Source organism: Asterias rubens, chromosome 14 (assembly GCF_902459465.1).
Source record: "Asterias rubens chromosome 14, eAstRub1.3, whole genome shotgun sequence".
Lineage (NCBI taxonomy): Eukaryota > Metazoa > Echinodermata > Asteroidea > Forcipulatida > Asteriidae > Asterias > Asterias rubens.
In genome coordinates this window covers 458,585-474,078 of record NC_047075.1, presented here as the reverse complement: position 1 = coordinate 474,078, position 15,494 = coordinate 458,585, and the positions used below count along the sequence as shown (strand labels likewise).

The 15,494-nt window shown below is 37.9% G+C and overlaps 1 protein-coding gene across 1 annotated transcript in view; it reads right to left on the bottom strand.

Moving 5' to 3' along the window:
- Positions 1 to 15,494, bottom strand: part of LOC117299530 (MAM and LDL-receptor class A domain-containing protein 1-like) — a 130,940-nt gene that overhangs the window by 21,194 nt on the left and 94,252 nt on the right. Inside the window, exons 116-139 of the mRNA XM_033783077.1 lie at positions 15,287 to 15,415; positions 14,959 to 15,123; positions 14,333 to 14,433; positions 13,429 to 13,593; positions 12,934 to 13,024; positions 12,236 to 12,391; positions 11,823 to 11,948; positions 11,014 to 11,132; positions 10,498 to 10,647; positions 9,947 to 10,136; positions 9,397 to 9,534; positions 8,711 to 8,805; positions 8,208 to 8,372; positions 7,559 to 7,688; positions 6,914 to 7,030; positions 6,354 to 6,497; positions 5,430 to 5,692; positions 4,599 to 4,812; positions 3,803 to 3,934; positions 3,328 to 3,416; positions 2,828 to 2,992; positions 2,324 to 2,453; positions 1,367 to 1,492; positions 374 to 520 (exon numbers count right to left, since the gene is read on the bottom strand). Coding sequence (XP_033638968.1) covers positions 374 to 520; positions 1,367 to 1,492; positions 2,324 to 2,453; positions 2,828 to 2,992; positions 3,328 to 3,416; positions 3,803 to 3,934; positions 4,599 to 4,812; positions 5,430 to 5,692; positions 6,354 to 6,497; positions 6,914 to 7,030; positions 7,559 to 7,688; positions 8,208 to 8,372; positions 8,711 to 8,805; positions 9,397 to 9,534; positions 9,947 to 10,136; positions 10,498 to 10,647; positions 11,014 to 11,132; positions 11,823 to 11,948; positions 12,236 to 12,391; positions 12,934 to 13,024; positions 13,429 to 13,593; positions 14,333 to 14,433; positions 14,959 to 15,123; positions 15,287 to 15,415 — 3,447 coding nt within the window. The remainder of the gene's footprint in view (positions 1 to 373; positions 521 to 1,366; positions 1,493 to 2,323; positions 2,454 to 2,827; positions 2,993 to 3,327; positions 3,417 to 3,802; positions 3,935 to 4,598; positions 4,813 to 5,429; positions 5,693 to 6,353; positions 6,498 to 6,913; positions 7,031 to 7,558; positions 7,689 to 8,207; positions 8,373 to 8,710; positions 8,806 to 9,396; positions 9,535 to 9,946; positions 10,137 to 10,497; positions 10,648 to 11,013; positions 11,133 to 11,822; positions 11,949 to 12,235; positions 12,392 to 12,933; positions 13,025 to 13,428; positions 13,594 to 14,332; positions 14,434 to 14,958; positions 15,124 to 15,286; positions 15,416 to 15,494) is intronic.

Sequence of the window (15,494 nt, the reverse complement as noted above, 5' to 3'; positions counted from 1 at the left end):
TTTGTAAAAACAAATAAACAACTCATGTGTACTATATGATCAAACTATATAACCCCCCAAAGAATTGTTCTAATTTATTAATGTTGTATTTTTATTTATTTATTTATTTATTTATTTATTTATTTATTTATTTATTTATTTATTTATTTATTTATTTATTTATTTATTTATTTATCATTATTATTATTATTATTATTATTATTATTATTATTATTATTTTTTTGGGGGGGGTCATACCACTCATTTCTGCATATGCTGTTCTCACTTATTTATTTATGTTTTGGGGGACAAGGGTTGCGGATAGGGTGAATCACCGCCTCTATTTACGCCACTGGTAACCATAGAACAAAATTAAAAGCAAAGACTCTCTTACCGTTGTCGCTTGAGAGTGAATGATCAGCCCTTGGTGCTACACTGGGTGTCGCTGAAGTGTCTTGACCCGTCGCTCGATGCCAATCAAAATTATCAACCTCCGTCTCTCTCCAGCCACAAATGTCACTTTCAAAATCACATAGAGTTGCTGTATTGTCAAAGGTTAAAGGTTAAAGGTAGGAGGTTAAAGTCAGTTTACTTGGGTTTTTCTCTGGGTGAACACTATTAATAATAAGCCTATTGAACCATTGCCAATTAGGTCTTGGCACATAGCCATTCATAAAAATTTACACCATGTTAAAAAAAACAACTGAAATAACTGTATGCAGCATCTGAAGGAAAGGAATGAATATTCATATTACATTTAAGCTCTGAAGGAAAGGAATGAATATTCATATTACATTCAAGCTCTGAAGGAAAGGAATGAATATTCATATTACATTCAAGCACTGAAGGAAAGGAATGAATATTTATATTACATTCAAGCACTGAAGGAAAGGAATGAATATTCATATTACATTCAAGCACTGAAGGAAAGGAATGAATATTCATATTACATTCAAGCACTGAAGGAAAGGAATGAATATTCATATTACATTCAAGCACTGAAGGAAAGGAATGAATATTCATATTACATTCAAGCATTTGCATTTTCTGTCTGTATGTAGTTTATTTTGTGTATTGCACGTATGCAAGGACATTTGTCTCCATGGTAGGATCATTAAACATTAAAGATAAATTTAAATGAATTGAATTGAATTTAGCTTTTAGATTTTTGTTTTTGTTTTGTTTGGGGGGGAGGGGAGGAGAGGGGGTTTCATTTTAACTGGACACTGTTGCTAGGCAAGTTAGCTTCAAATTTGTTATGATGCTATTTTTAAACAACTATTCATTCGTTATATACTTATAAAGTACCACTCCCTACATAAAATGTAACTGAAACGTTCATAAGGGCAGTATAATTTGATAATATAACTTGCAGTAAGACACTTACGGCAACCCTCCTCATCTGATTGGTCGGGACATTGTTTCTTGAAGTCACATTTCTGCTCTAGTGGAATACAGGCAAAGTCACCACACTGGAACTCAATAGCAGAACAAACTCTGGCTACAGTGGTAACTATAAAAACAGAAGACAAAATATAGATTTTGTTATTGCACAATCGGTAGTATTAGAGAAACTGATTGTGGAGTACATGTGATGCTGCCCCACACCCAACCTGGCACTTCAAGTCATCACTCCAGTTGTGGGTTAGAATCCTACCAAGCTATAACGACTGATTTCACTTCAAGTCATCACTCCAGTTGTGGGTTAGAATCCTACCAAGCTATAACCACTGATTTCACTTCAAGTCATCACTCCAGTTGTGGGTTCGAATCCTACCAAGCTATAACGACTGATTTCACTTCAAGTCATCACTCCAGTTGTGGGTTAGAATCCTACCAAGCTATAACGACTGATTTCACTTCAAGTCATCACTCCAGTTGTGGGTTAGAATCCTACCAAGCTATAACGACTGATTTCACTTCAAGTCATCACTCCAGTTGTGGGTTAGAATCCTACCAAGCTATAACGACTGATGTCATAGTGACTTGAATAAGTATTGTCATATTATAGTTACTGAATCACAATTTCTTGATTTGTGCAATTCATAGTCATAGACGTTAAACCAATGTTTGTATGAGAGAGATGCAAGCACAATCTTGAAAGCACAAGCACGCAGCACAAAATTTACAACCCACCCTCTCCAGGACAGCAGCAACGTTTGATGTTTATATCACTTTAGGGGACTTTGCCGAGTTCCCTTGATGGGAAGATCATCATTTGCTTGTGAATTTTTTTCACAGAATCTGGAAAGTACTGAGTTTACAGTGCTTAATATACATTGGTGTAAGGGTTATTAGATCACCAAATAAATCAAACACGGAAACATGGTCCCATATGACATACCAATAACAGGGATAGGAGTTGTGACGACAGGTAGATCTGATGAGGATGGAGTGCACTCAGGAGTAAATGAGACGTCATCTAGAGATATATCACCATAGGAACCGCTTCCTCTCAAAACCTCAATAATCACCTATAAGTAAAAATAAGACGTCATATAAAAATTATTCAAGATTCAAAGATTGCTAAAGTAGTCTGGTTGGTGACAACAGTATCTTCTTCATTGGCAAACTACACTAGACAGTCACTGTGGTCAAGTGGTTAGACTGCAGGACTTGCAATCACAAGGTTGTGGGTTCGAATTCCCCAGCTAACCTCTGATTTCACAATGACTAAAACAAATGTTCTCGTCTAGTTACTGAATCACAATTTCTTGATTCGTGCGATACATAATTTGTTGCAAGCTTGGTGAGTTCTCTTGACGGGAAGATCATCTTACTAAGCAACCAAAGCTTCAAATCCTCAAAGATTGAAAGCATAAAAGCCAATCAGATTTGCAATTCCTACCTGGTACGGACCGTCCAAGTCTAAATCAACAGATGCTCTCCTCCACCATTCATCATTCTCATTACTAATCTTGGTTACCAGTGACAGGGGACCATTCACTACAGTACGTGTGTAGACACTTAATGTACCGATACCTTGTCCATACATGTTGTAGAAAAATCGCATCTGGAATAAAAACAAACATATATCAAGGTTTGCTGTCTACAAGAAAAAGGTCCCAAGTCTTTGAAGGCACTGGACGCTCTCTGTAATTACTCAAAATATTTGTTAGCCCAAAAACTTACTTGGTAACGAGTAATGGAGAGCTGTTGATAGTATAAAACATTGTGAGAAACGGCTCCCTCTGAAGTGGTGTAGTTTTTGAGAAAGAAGTTATTACTCACTCAAATAAAAAACGCTTCAGCTGAAGCCTTTTATGCATCAAAACCCAAATTAATATTCTTTAGCCCACAATGCAAATTTAACATTCTTGACTAAAGGAGACAAATATATGAACTTACTGTGCACGTTGAAGAACTCTCAATGACTCTACTAGCAAGACGAGCTCGCTGTTGATTAGTCTGAGTTTTTGCCATGGTAACAAAGTATCCTGTAAGAAAACACCAAAACATATCATAATGTACTTATAGAATTAAATTTCTACTCATGCTACTAACTACTTACAACAAACTGTTTAAGAAATTGTATACCAACAATTATGCAATCAATCTTTGAAAACACTGAAAACAAGGTTTTTTCTATATTGATAGTCACGTTTTGTATTGTTTTTAGCTCATGTACATGTAGATACTCTCATATGTAAAATAATGTTAAATGTTTGCAACGAAAAAAAGCTACATCTTGCAGGGGCCTTCCAAAGTTTCACAATTTTTTCGGCCATACAAACAGTATAACGGAAAGTTCAGAGACCACATACAATATTAAGGAATATATTTAAAAGTCCATATTGAGATTCTTGATATTGAACTACTTTACCATTTTGGGAGTCAGTTGTATGGTCATATTGACCCACATTGAGTCCTCTGATCCTTAGGAGGTCAGCTTCATCTGTAGTAAGCTGTGTCCATGTACAGAGTCCACTCTCAAAATCACACCGATCATATGCACCTACAAAAAACAAATACTCATTGATATATACTATACTTATAGATTATTCACTCTAAGCGGAATAGGACTCCTATATTCAATTGTTATATTATATTTATTAATATAGGACTCCTATATTAAATTTTTGCTGTGTCAGAGTAGTATACCTCAATCAAATGACAAGGTTCTATCCACCTAATACAATAAAGTATTAAATTATATAAAAAATATTTGATGCATATGAGTGCATTGTTGCACAGTACCGTGTGTCTCAAAAAAAAACTATACACCATTTAAAATGACTGCCGAATCAAAAGTAAATGATTCTGTAGGGAAAGGTTTAGGTGTACGGATAGCTTAGGGACTGAACTTTGATATGGCACCAATAACTGCGTGAGCAAGATGTTGTGCTATAGTTGTTTCTCTCCACCCAGAGGTATAAATGGGTACCTGTGAGGGTAGAGGTTGATATTGTATATGAAAAAGTCTTTGGAGCACCATGGCAGCTCGTGGCTATATACTCCCCAGGGAGCTGAGAAAGATTAAAGGAATGTTATTGACCCAATGACCAGGGCACTAATGTAAAACACATTGATACGTCATTGTAAAATGTGCTGAATAACAGCTTGTTATTATTAATTATTATTAAACAATAACGCGTCTTTCAAGAAACATTTGTTCTTACCACAAGTTTGCTCATCTGATCCATCACAGCAGTCAAGCTGGTAGTCACATTTCCCTGAGGTCGGGTAGCAATGATTAGAAGTACATTTCTCTTGACCAAACGGACATTGTGCGACGGATGGTATGTCATAAGCGCAGTTATCAAAGCGGAGATCGTCGATAGCGAATCCTGACTCTGATGCGATGGTCTGAAGGTCTTGGGCATCAACTACGACCTAAAGACAGAAAATACGAATCCACTTAAAAATCAATCAATCAATCAAATTCATTTATTATATAACACCCAAATAAAATGGTTTGCTCAAAAGAGCGGAAGCACAGAGTGAAGCTTGCTAGTTTGCCTTCAGACACAAGAGCTTTTCTTCAGGAGTGTCTTGACTGGTTGGAATGAACTGCCATCTCTGGGAGATTATTCCCGACTTATTCCAGATTATTATCACTGGGTAAGGCAAACCAATCGTTTCCCAAGTTCAAACACGTTAGTTTGAAGTGACATAAGAGTGGAGGATAGTTGATGATTGAGGTTGCCAGTGGAAGAGGGGTTCATCCAATATAGTCAATGTAAAAATGTTTCTACCTATTGATGCACCTACACCAAATTAAAATGTTTAAATATTGAGGCTTTATAATATAATCAAGAATAAAGTAATGACTCAAATGAACCAGATATTTTAGATCAAAGGTCTCCAACATCAGTAGTTTTCAATGGCTTTCCTGGCTGAAACAAATGACTTTGTAGTTTAGTCAGGAATGATGAAATCTTGGCCTAATGGGAATTTTGTTCTTCTTTTTATTTGGTTTTAACATCGACTATTCTGGGAAGGATATGTACCTGGAAATCAGTCAGACAATTTGGCATTGTGGTGCTCTGCATATTCCAGCGATTATACGGTCCAATATCATTGGATAACTGACTCAGAATCTTCTCTTTGTTGTCATAACGGACTGAGATTGTGATGTCTCCATACGTTGGACCAAACATGTAGTAATAGAGGTTGAATTTACATCCTATACCAGCGAGATGGTATGTGCTGGAAACGAGCTTGGCACGTTGGTTTAGTGTGGAGTCTGAACCATCAATGTAAATGTAGAATCCTGAAGGAAATCAAAAACATCGGAAGGTCAATACTTTGAGAAGAGTATGATATATTTCTTGACACATTTTTATTCAAAAGGAAAGATTTTAGAGCGGAAGGCAAAATGGTGCACTCATGTGATGAGACAGGGAGGCCTACCCGGTGCAGCTATAGATGGTCTGCCTACAGGAACAACTCGAGGCAGAGATTGCCCTAAGCTGCGCTGGATAGACAACATCACAAAGTGGAGTGCTAGAAGCGTCAAAGAACTGAGACGAGCAGCAATTGAAAGACACCAGGTGATGGCAGCGACTCCAGGAGTGCACCGCTATTACAATTTGAGGACGAGGCAACCATGGACGCAAGTCTTTGCCGAATAATGATGGAAGGTATGCTTTAGTAATCAAAGAACCAGCCGCAAAGTTGATTTTGAGCAGATTAGTAAATCATTATTATAATTACTGACTTGATTTCAAGACTAGCGTCTACTTTACCTGGTGGGTTGGTTGCAGTATGATCAAAGACAGGTCCAACAAATGTATCAATCTCGTTACCATCACGAACCTTCCAATCAAAATCATCACTCTGAACTTGAGTCCAGCCGCAAAGTTGAATTCAGGCAGATTAGTAAATCATTATTATAATTACTGACTTGATTTCAAGACTAGCGTCTACCTTACCTGGTGGGTTGGTTGCAGTGTGATCAAAGACAGGTCCACCAAATGTATCAATCTCATTGCCATCACGAACCTTCCAATCAAAATCATCACTCTGAACTTGAGTCCAGCCGCAAAGAGTTTGGTCCTCAAAGGTACAAACAGATGCTGAGGAAAGAAAGAAAATAAGATGAAAATACGTTCCAATATGAAAAGGTTTTCAAAGGAAAAAAAGATACTTATGAAAGGAGGCAATTATGTATGATGAACTATCTGATCACAGGTGCATGTATATACAGGCACTTCCAAACTTTGTGTGTTATTATTTCATTCGCCAAAGTTTGGGAGGGCAAAACCTATTTACATAATTGACTTATAAATAAACTTGAAGCTTTTCATGAACATGTTTTTAAATGCATCATATTTCAATCAGTCTTTGGTAAAAGTTCTTCAGTCTTTAAGAAAGAATCTGCTTTGGTTGAACCATGAGGCCATTAACAATGACTGCAGTTTATGCCACATGTTATTTTGATTGGTGGGTAGATTGCAATTCAATTTTAAACAAATGAGAAGAATCAACTTACGACATTGTGCCTCGTCTGAACCGTCATTACAGTCAAATCTAAAATCACAATAGACATCATGATACAAGCAGGTACCATCCGTGCATCGAAACTCCCCTTCTAGACAAGCTGGATGGGCTGTGAATTTGGACAGAGAGAGAAAGACACAGACAAGAAATCAACCAAGGTTTTGATGAACGAGAAAATAACTATCGTGTTGTTGTGGAGCTGTCAATTAAATCGGACTAAGCTCTGGTGTTTCTGATCAGCAGAGTGTGGGTTCCAGTCTCAGTCATGACTCTTCTACCTTAAGCAATACACTTCAACCATTATTGCTTCATCCTTCGCATGGGATGTAAAGCCGTAGGTCTTGTGTTGTGTAATGCACATAAAAGAATCAAATACACCTACAATGTACTAAATAAATCGGTCTCATAAATAAAATAAAACATAAAGAAATAAAAAAATGCTTCTCTTTGTACCAGCACATTTAGTGCCTTATTAGGGAGGTATGTATGCTATTATAAGATTCCGATTATAATATGATCTATAGCATTATAGAACCTTAAGAATAAGGGCTTATATACTCTTACAACTGTGTTAAAATAAAGCAAGGGACCCATGCTAAATTGCTTTAGTGTGAACAGGGCTCATTAATAGTCTTACATGTTGGTGTAGCATGATCTGGTAGTGAGTTACTTGGATCCAACTGACAGCCTGGTGTGAAGGAGACATCATCAATCATTATATCAAAGTCATTATTGGTTGACGAAGATGAAGTGCCTTCAATGATAATCTGAAAGAGATAAATATAGAGGTCAAAATAGAGTTAGCAAATATGCCACCAAACTTCTTTCTTATAATAATACGAAAAAACTATCTAAAAATTAATGAAAATATGTACGTCAAATCTTATTTAAATGGTGAAGCAACCATTTTTGAACACGACAACAAAAACGTCAACAACGTGCCCATTGCCGTCCTTTTAATTCCTTTTTTGTTACTCAAGTATTTCACCCCACCCCCACACCTATATAGACACCATAGTCTGGTCTAGTCTGGTTCTGTATTCTTATTTGTTTATTCTATTTTAGTTTGTCTTCTTGCCTTGTTCCAACGTGTACCATTGTTTTTATCTAATTCTGTTTGATTTCTAAATTTGATAAAATCTGTTATCCATCCTTTATTTGTCGCTGGCGCTGTTGGGTGTTGTATGAAATGAAATTAAAATAAAATATGCATCATTTTTGGAGTTGCGCTATAAGAAATGTTATTATTATTATTGTTATGGCGGGTGCTCCTTCCGTTTTCTCACCTGAAACTTGGCTTCGATGTCGATGGTCTCAATCGCTCTCTTCCATGAGTCACCTTGAGATCCTGATATAACTAAGATGGGTGATGGGAAGTCCAGCATCGAGTAACGTTGATATATCATGAGTTTACCGATACTCGATCCATACATACGGTACCAGAACCGAATCTAGAAAACAAATAATAGTACCGGTAATAAAGTTGAGTAACACCGATACATGTAGGTTGTGAGTTTATGGGCCAGTGTATTGTGAGGATGGGTGATGCGAAGTCAAGCGCAGAGTAACGCCGGTACATGAGTTTACCGATACTCGATCTATATATACGATACCAGAACCGAATTAATAATTGTTTTCTTGCGTTTTTCCACAAAAGGTAACCCCCCCAACCCTAGTCACGATAGCAACCTCCATAATACTGTTTTCCATTCTGAAAACTGTTTTGTCGTGCGGTCTTTATTTTTCGTTTACGACTATTTTTCTGAAGGGATTTAAACAGGTCGCTCACCTTGCAAGAACCATCCCTCGGTGGTTTAAGAAACACAAGACTGTTCAATCTTGCCTTGAGACTCACTTCAGATGTACTCAAATACATGAAGGATCCTGAAAATAAAACATTCAAACGACGGTTTCTTTTAAACTGCTACAATAAATTTGGGTGTTGGGAAAAACAAAACAAAATAAATGAGAAATAAAAATTACTTGAGTTTGTACAAGATCTGCAAAGAGTTTCTCAATTTTTTTCGGTTGTTCATTTGGTGTCTTTTTAACATAAAGTATATCATGAGAAATATTTTGCGTTGACGCCATGTTTATATATATCTCTTCTGAGTGATGGTGGTTCTGAGAAGAACCAGAGGAATCAACGTTTCAGACAGTAAACTCCGTCCATCGTCAGGAGACTGTAGGATTGGACTGATGGAGACTGCGAGTTTTAAGAAGAGTGCGGTGAGCCAGTTTGAATCCAGCAGTCTCCTGACAGACAGAGTATACTGTCCGGAACTTTGAGCCCTCTGGTTCAGAACCACTATCATTCAAATAGGATTTATCTAAATGGTGTCACTGCAAAATATTTCTTATTAAAAAGTTAACTCATGATTGTTGCTGTGCACTATTGCTTGAATCAACTGTGGTGTTGGGAAAAACAAAACAAACTAAGTTCGGAGAGATAAACTGGGATGACGGGAGACTTACCGGAGATGGAGTTTGTAGTGTGATCAGGAACTCCAAGAACAGAAGACGGCATTAAGGTCCAATCAAAATCATCATCAGTTGTTTCTTGCTCCCAGTTACAAACGCCTTGCTCAAAATCACAACGCTCAACATAATCATCTGTAAAAGGTAATCATAAAAATAAAATTAAAAGTGATTACTAACAAACAGGACTAATGGTATAAATGCATTAAATAGGTAGTGACTAAGAGAGGTTTGCAGTTACCACCATAAATAATGACTGGGAATAAATAGTATGGTGTTTACCCCAAATCTCTCTAGTATACTTCCACCTTGCAAAGTTTCAAATCCTAATAAATAGTTAGTGGCCCGATGTTTCAACCCTAGCATAGTCTTCCCAAGCAGAAGCTATGAAATAACTTACATGGTGAATTTTATACTCAAGTTTGTATATTCAATCAAACATAGTTTGATTTTAATCACAAAACCTACAAATCTTATTAGAGTATATTTTCTGACTGCTTAAAATTTTGAGTTCAGACAAGAAAATCTTGCAATCTTTGAAACTCACCACAAGACATTTCCTCTGAGTTATCTCCGCAATCGTCTGAGTAGTCGCACCTCATGGAGTCTGGAATACACACGCTGTTTCCACAGATAAACTCACACGGCAGGTCAGGATCGAAGTCACAATCCTCAAATGAGATGTCATCAATGGCAACGGAGTCACCGATGTTAACTCCATCGGCCACAAACTGGATCTAGAATTGAGAATTTAGAACATAGAAACACATAAAATTATCATCTTCAGGGAGCTGTAATGATCCAGGTCAATTACTTGCAACATCTTGTCAAATGAAATTGTCTCAGCTCCTTCTATGAACCAATAAAAATCAGCTCAAAGAACTTCTAGAAAAACCTTGACTGTATCGTTTAAAAATTGGGGTTGAACAAAGACAAATGGAACAGAGTAGGATTTCAACCGACGACCTCCAGATTAATGTGCCGGCGCTCTACCAATTGAGCTTTCCAACCTTATAACCTTGTAGCTGACTACAAGGCAGCTAACATTATTCCATGGTACCAAAGCAAAGCTTAATTTTAAGTTGAAATCCTTCTTACTCTAAAACTGTTTCTTCGTCTACCGAGACCGATGTTAGCTTCTTGCCATCTACTCTCGATCCCACTAACAGTAGGTGACCAAATATCAGCAACGTCAGACGGAGCCGTTGCATCGTAGACCTTGACGGACATTCTACCACCGGATTGTATCTGCCAAAAACAATAGACGTTCATTACTTATGGAAATGCAGAAATATCAATGATGAATACTTACATAATGAGGTGAGGTTTGCTAATGTGTAAATCTCTTTTAAATAGTGTTGGTTCTAAAAAGAACCGGTGGTTAACAACTCAACGTTTCACTCAGTATGCTTTGATCGTCTTCAGGAGAATGCTGAACTCTGTCGCTAGATATTGCTTAAGTACTACCTTGGAGATTAACCGGTAGTAAGGCTTGGCTCATCATGGTGTACGAAGGCGGAAACAGGAACCAGCACTTCACTCAAAAAAGACTTGTGCTCCCACAAGCCTCATCTAATTTTACTCTCACCATGCAAAGTTTCAAATCCTACTTACATAGTCAACAAACCAGAAGTGTAGTGTACAGCGAGCGCTGGTTGGACCCAGTAGAGGACTCTCTAGAACAACGGGACTAATGAAGTTACCATTCCCTGTGCTCATCTTCATAAAGAAACCTGAAACAAAATATTGTCAGAAAATAAGTTTTGTTAATCGAGGATTTCCACTTAGGTGTCAAAAGGCCAAGTGACACATGGCAATTTGTTCAGTCAACTTGGAGGCAACCAACTGCATTACATTGTTAAGAATTCAAGTTTGTTGTATTAAGTATTGGGGTTTATAGTTGTTTATGCAACCTTACGTAAGTCCCATCATGTTAACCTCATTGTCCCCAACCGCAGAACATTGGAATTCCACACGAAATCGGTGTTTAAAAGGACAGACAATACTCGCGGCTCGGCAGATTCTAAGTTTTGGTTTCCAGAGACGTGCGGTGAAGTTTAACTTGCTAACTAGACGTTTTCTGTCGACTAAAACTGACCTGACCCTGTAGGCATGGCCCCGATGACTTCGAACATTTGGCTGACTGAGCTGGGTCCCATTCACATTTATTCAAGTGCGGTCTTTCCCTTACGTTTCTGTTAAGTTGTTCATTTCGATTTGCGACTTGGTAACAACATCTATATGCACAAAGAACACTTGAGCAGCACAAGAGACACTCTTTTAGCTGTTACAACATGTATCTTCGAATAGACGGTAGAGTTTGGGTAAACTATAGTCAACAATAGTCCTTGCGCTAACTTAGCATATGCTTACTAATACTGTTTAACTTGCTAACGAGACCTTTTCTGTCGACTAAAACTGACCTGACCCTGTAGTATGATCACCGCTTGGAATGAGTCCACCTACTCCTCGCTGACGAGACCAAGCTAAGCTTCCTGTACTCACATCAGTGTAACCACACTGATCCAGTGTCTCAAAGTTACATGGTCCTGTAACAACAAAGAATATCACAACAGTGAACAAGAGTTGAAATAAATGAAAACATTAGGGCTAAATAACTCAGTTGGCAGACCGGTGCCTTAACCAAGGCCTAATTTTAAGGCTCTGCTTACCCTGTGCTAAAGATCAGCATTCCCTGCTAACTGTGCATGTGCCAAGTTTCTGTGCTAGTTGTAAAATATGCACACACATAGTACACAATTCCCTGCTTACCTGTGAGTTACGATTGACGTAAGCATGGATTCCCTTTTCCGCTCAAGAAGGTGTTTTAACTTACCGCAATTGACCTCGTCTTCACCACTAGGGCAATCTTGTGTCCAATCACATCGCTGGGTCTGATTAATACATTCTCCAGTCACACATTGCCAGTTGCCTTGACCACATGGACTGACAGTGGTTGTGGGTTGTCTGGTTGGACCCACTGGGAAGATATCTTAAAAGAAAGATGTTAGAAAATAGAAACAACTTGAATAAAAGTAATAAAATGCAATGGGGGACTTTTGGGACGCTTGGTGGCAGCAGACTTACCAGGTTAAATCCATTGTTCTCGGTAATGTGTGCACGCTCAGAACTATTTAAACAATGGAAATTTACCTGGTAAGTCTGCTGCCACCTAGCGTCCCAAAGTCTCCCCTATTAGACACCTTTAAAGACGAAGGGAAATGTCAAATTCCATTTTGTGATGTACTCATTTACGTCCACTGAGGACATTTAAACACAAACAGCTTGTGGCTAGCTCTTTATCTATTTCTTTCAGTTTAATCACATAATTAATGCAGATTAAATGTTCAGGGTTCAATTTCGCAAAGCACTAAGATTTATCTTAAGGTTCATCTTGTCAGCATTACTATAAAGTGGTTTGTATTGTGACATCACACTTTACTCGACACATAGGATTGATTTGCAGTTAAGATCAAGACTAGCTCTTTATGAAATCGGCCCCAGGTTCTTTTATTTATTTTACAAGCTACTTACTAGATGAACGTTTACAATCTGGAGTGAAGGATGAATCATCAAGAGCGATATCGCCATGAGGACCGCTGCCAACAACAGCTTCAAAAAGCACCTGAGAAAGTAAACAAACACTTACTTACACTTTGACTTTATAAAGTTTTTAAGTTTTATATTAAATGCCCAATCCGAAGGCAATAAGCAAAATCGATCAAGGGACTGTAGTTGACTATTGTCGAACATTGAGTGATTTTGTCTTGCACCCAGGATGTCTTTCACGCATAGGTTACCATGGAACATTGACTAGTGGTTGACAAATGCTCGCTGATCAAACTTGCCCAAAGTTTATTAAGGAATAACCACGACCCATTTCAACAGCACAACAAATATTGCTTTTCAGTAATAGATTATGCTTGATGTAAGTGCGGAACTCCCTGCTTCCGGAAGTGCCAAGTATTTGCTTACAGTAACATAAGCAACAGTTTCCGCTTAGCGACTTTATAAACGTTTCATCCCTACCTGGAAGTCTTGAGACGACGTCAGTATAACATCAATCCTCTCCCAGTAATCTCCGGTCTGACCGGTATGTGAGAATAAAACATCCTCAACTCCGTTCACTTCAGTCCAAGATTTAATCCTTAAGGTGTTGATGTCCGCACCAAACATGTGGAACCATAGACGAAGCTGTCAAAACAATCAAAGAAATATTTAGTTATTAAGGAACAATCATGGCCCAATTTCGTAGAGCTGGTTATGCAAACAAAGTAGCTAAGCACAACCAAATTCATGCTTAGCAGAATATGGTTACCAACCAACCTACCATGGCACATTTATCATATGTGACTGGTATCCTGCTCATTTGTGATAAGCAGAACAAAATTTAACAGCTCTATGAAAATGGGCCCAGGAGGGAAGAAAAGGTTAGAGAGTTTTAAGCAATGTTTTGGAAACACCTTGTGGTAAAAGGCAACTTGTTTGAGTAGAGAGAGCTCTCCTAAGAAGAGAAGGCTTGTGTTCAACAAACGCGCTTTAGTCAACAAGGGGCCAATTTCACAGAGCTGCTTAAGCAAACAAATTAAAATAGCTAGCTTATTTTTTACATGTTACTGGCAAAAATTTCATGCCATAAACATTGCTTGTGACTGGTATTTAGCTGTTGTTTACCATGTTTACTTAGCATAACAATTGAGTGGAGTCTTGGCCAATAATCTGATTTTACTACGCAAAGATTTTTTTGCTTAAGCAAAATTTTCTGCTTAAGCAGCTCTATAAAACTGGGCCCACACTTTCTGTCTCTATCATCAGTAAACATGGTCAATAGAATTGCTTAAACCATTTGGGTGTTAAGGAATGAGAAATTAGTAGATTCAGGCCTTCCCGAGTGAATGTCTGAGTTTCAGGATAAGTTTTTTGTTTTCTTTACCTGACAATCCTGTCCTGGTTGTATTCCTTGAAGAGCTGGGCTCGCCATGCGAGCAATCTCACCATCATCTTGGTTACTAGCATCAATGAAGATATAGCTTCCTACAAATCAGATTAAACAAATAAAGACAATTTATTGCAAGGCAGATCACTTCAAGTGACATCCTACTGCCCACTTCCATGGTGCGGCCATCTTGATTTCCTCCCATTCAAATCAATGTAACATGTAACCATACCAGGCTGTAAGGAGAAATAGTCCGGTTCCTTTTTGTACATTGAATACTAGCATTCATTACTCTTATTAGATACAAGGAACATGACAAAGATGGTGGCTGCACGATGAAGGTCTATAAGAATTTTTTTTGACTTAATTTAACAGATGGTGACTAAATCATAGTGCTTAAACACAGGATTTGAAATGCCTCTAGTTACCAGGCAATCCCAGTGGTCTATGTAGTTAGTAAGACATGTGTTCTAGATTGGCAAAGGTTAGGGGTTTAAATCCTAACCAAGTAATATGCCTGCGATTTTTCACAGAACTCAGGAAAGTACTGAGTATACAGAGCTTACACAGATCAGTCTGAGGGTAAAACTAAATTATTAAAACTCTTTGAATGTTCAACAAACCTGTTTCTCCATTTGTAGTATGGTCTCTCAAGGGTCCAGAGGCAAAATCGTTGGGACTGGACGGTCCAGATCTTCTTGACCAATCAAAATCATCGTCCTGCAGTTGATGCCAATCGCAGTAATCCGCATCAAAGTTACAGCGATCGTATGGTGATTGGGAAGCATCTATTTTGACAAAAAATATTTCAAACTGACATTTAGTGTGTTTGAGGTACATTTAAAGTGATGCAGTTTTCCAACGAAGTACAATAGCCAGTTTTGTTTTATAGGAACGTGGATATTTGAAGGCTAGAGTGAAGATGTTTAATTTGGTAACTGACAAACTTACCACAAACAGAGAGAGCTTCATCAGAATAATCACCACAATCATCACTGAAATCACACACTCTATCCTGATTGATACAAGCTTGGCTGGCACATCGGAACTGGTTTGATCCACAGCTTCCAGGAACTGGTTCTAAATACAAAGAAATAGACAAATCAATTAAGATTATTGAAAGGCCATTTACCATAGATCATTTGGATGGGTGGCAGTT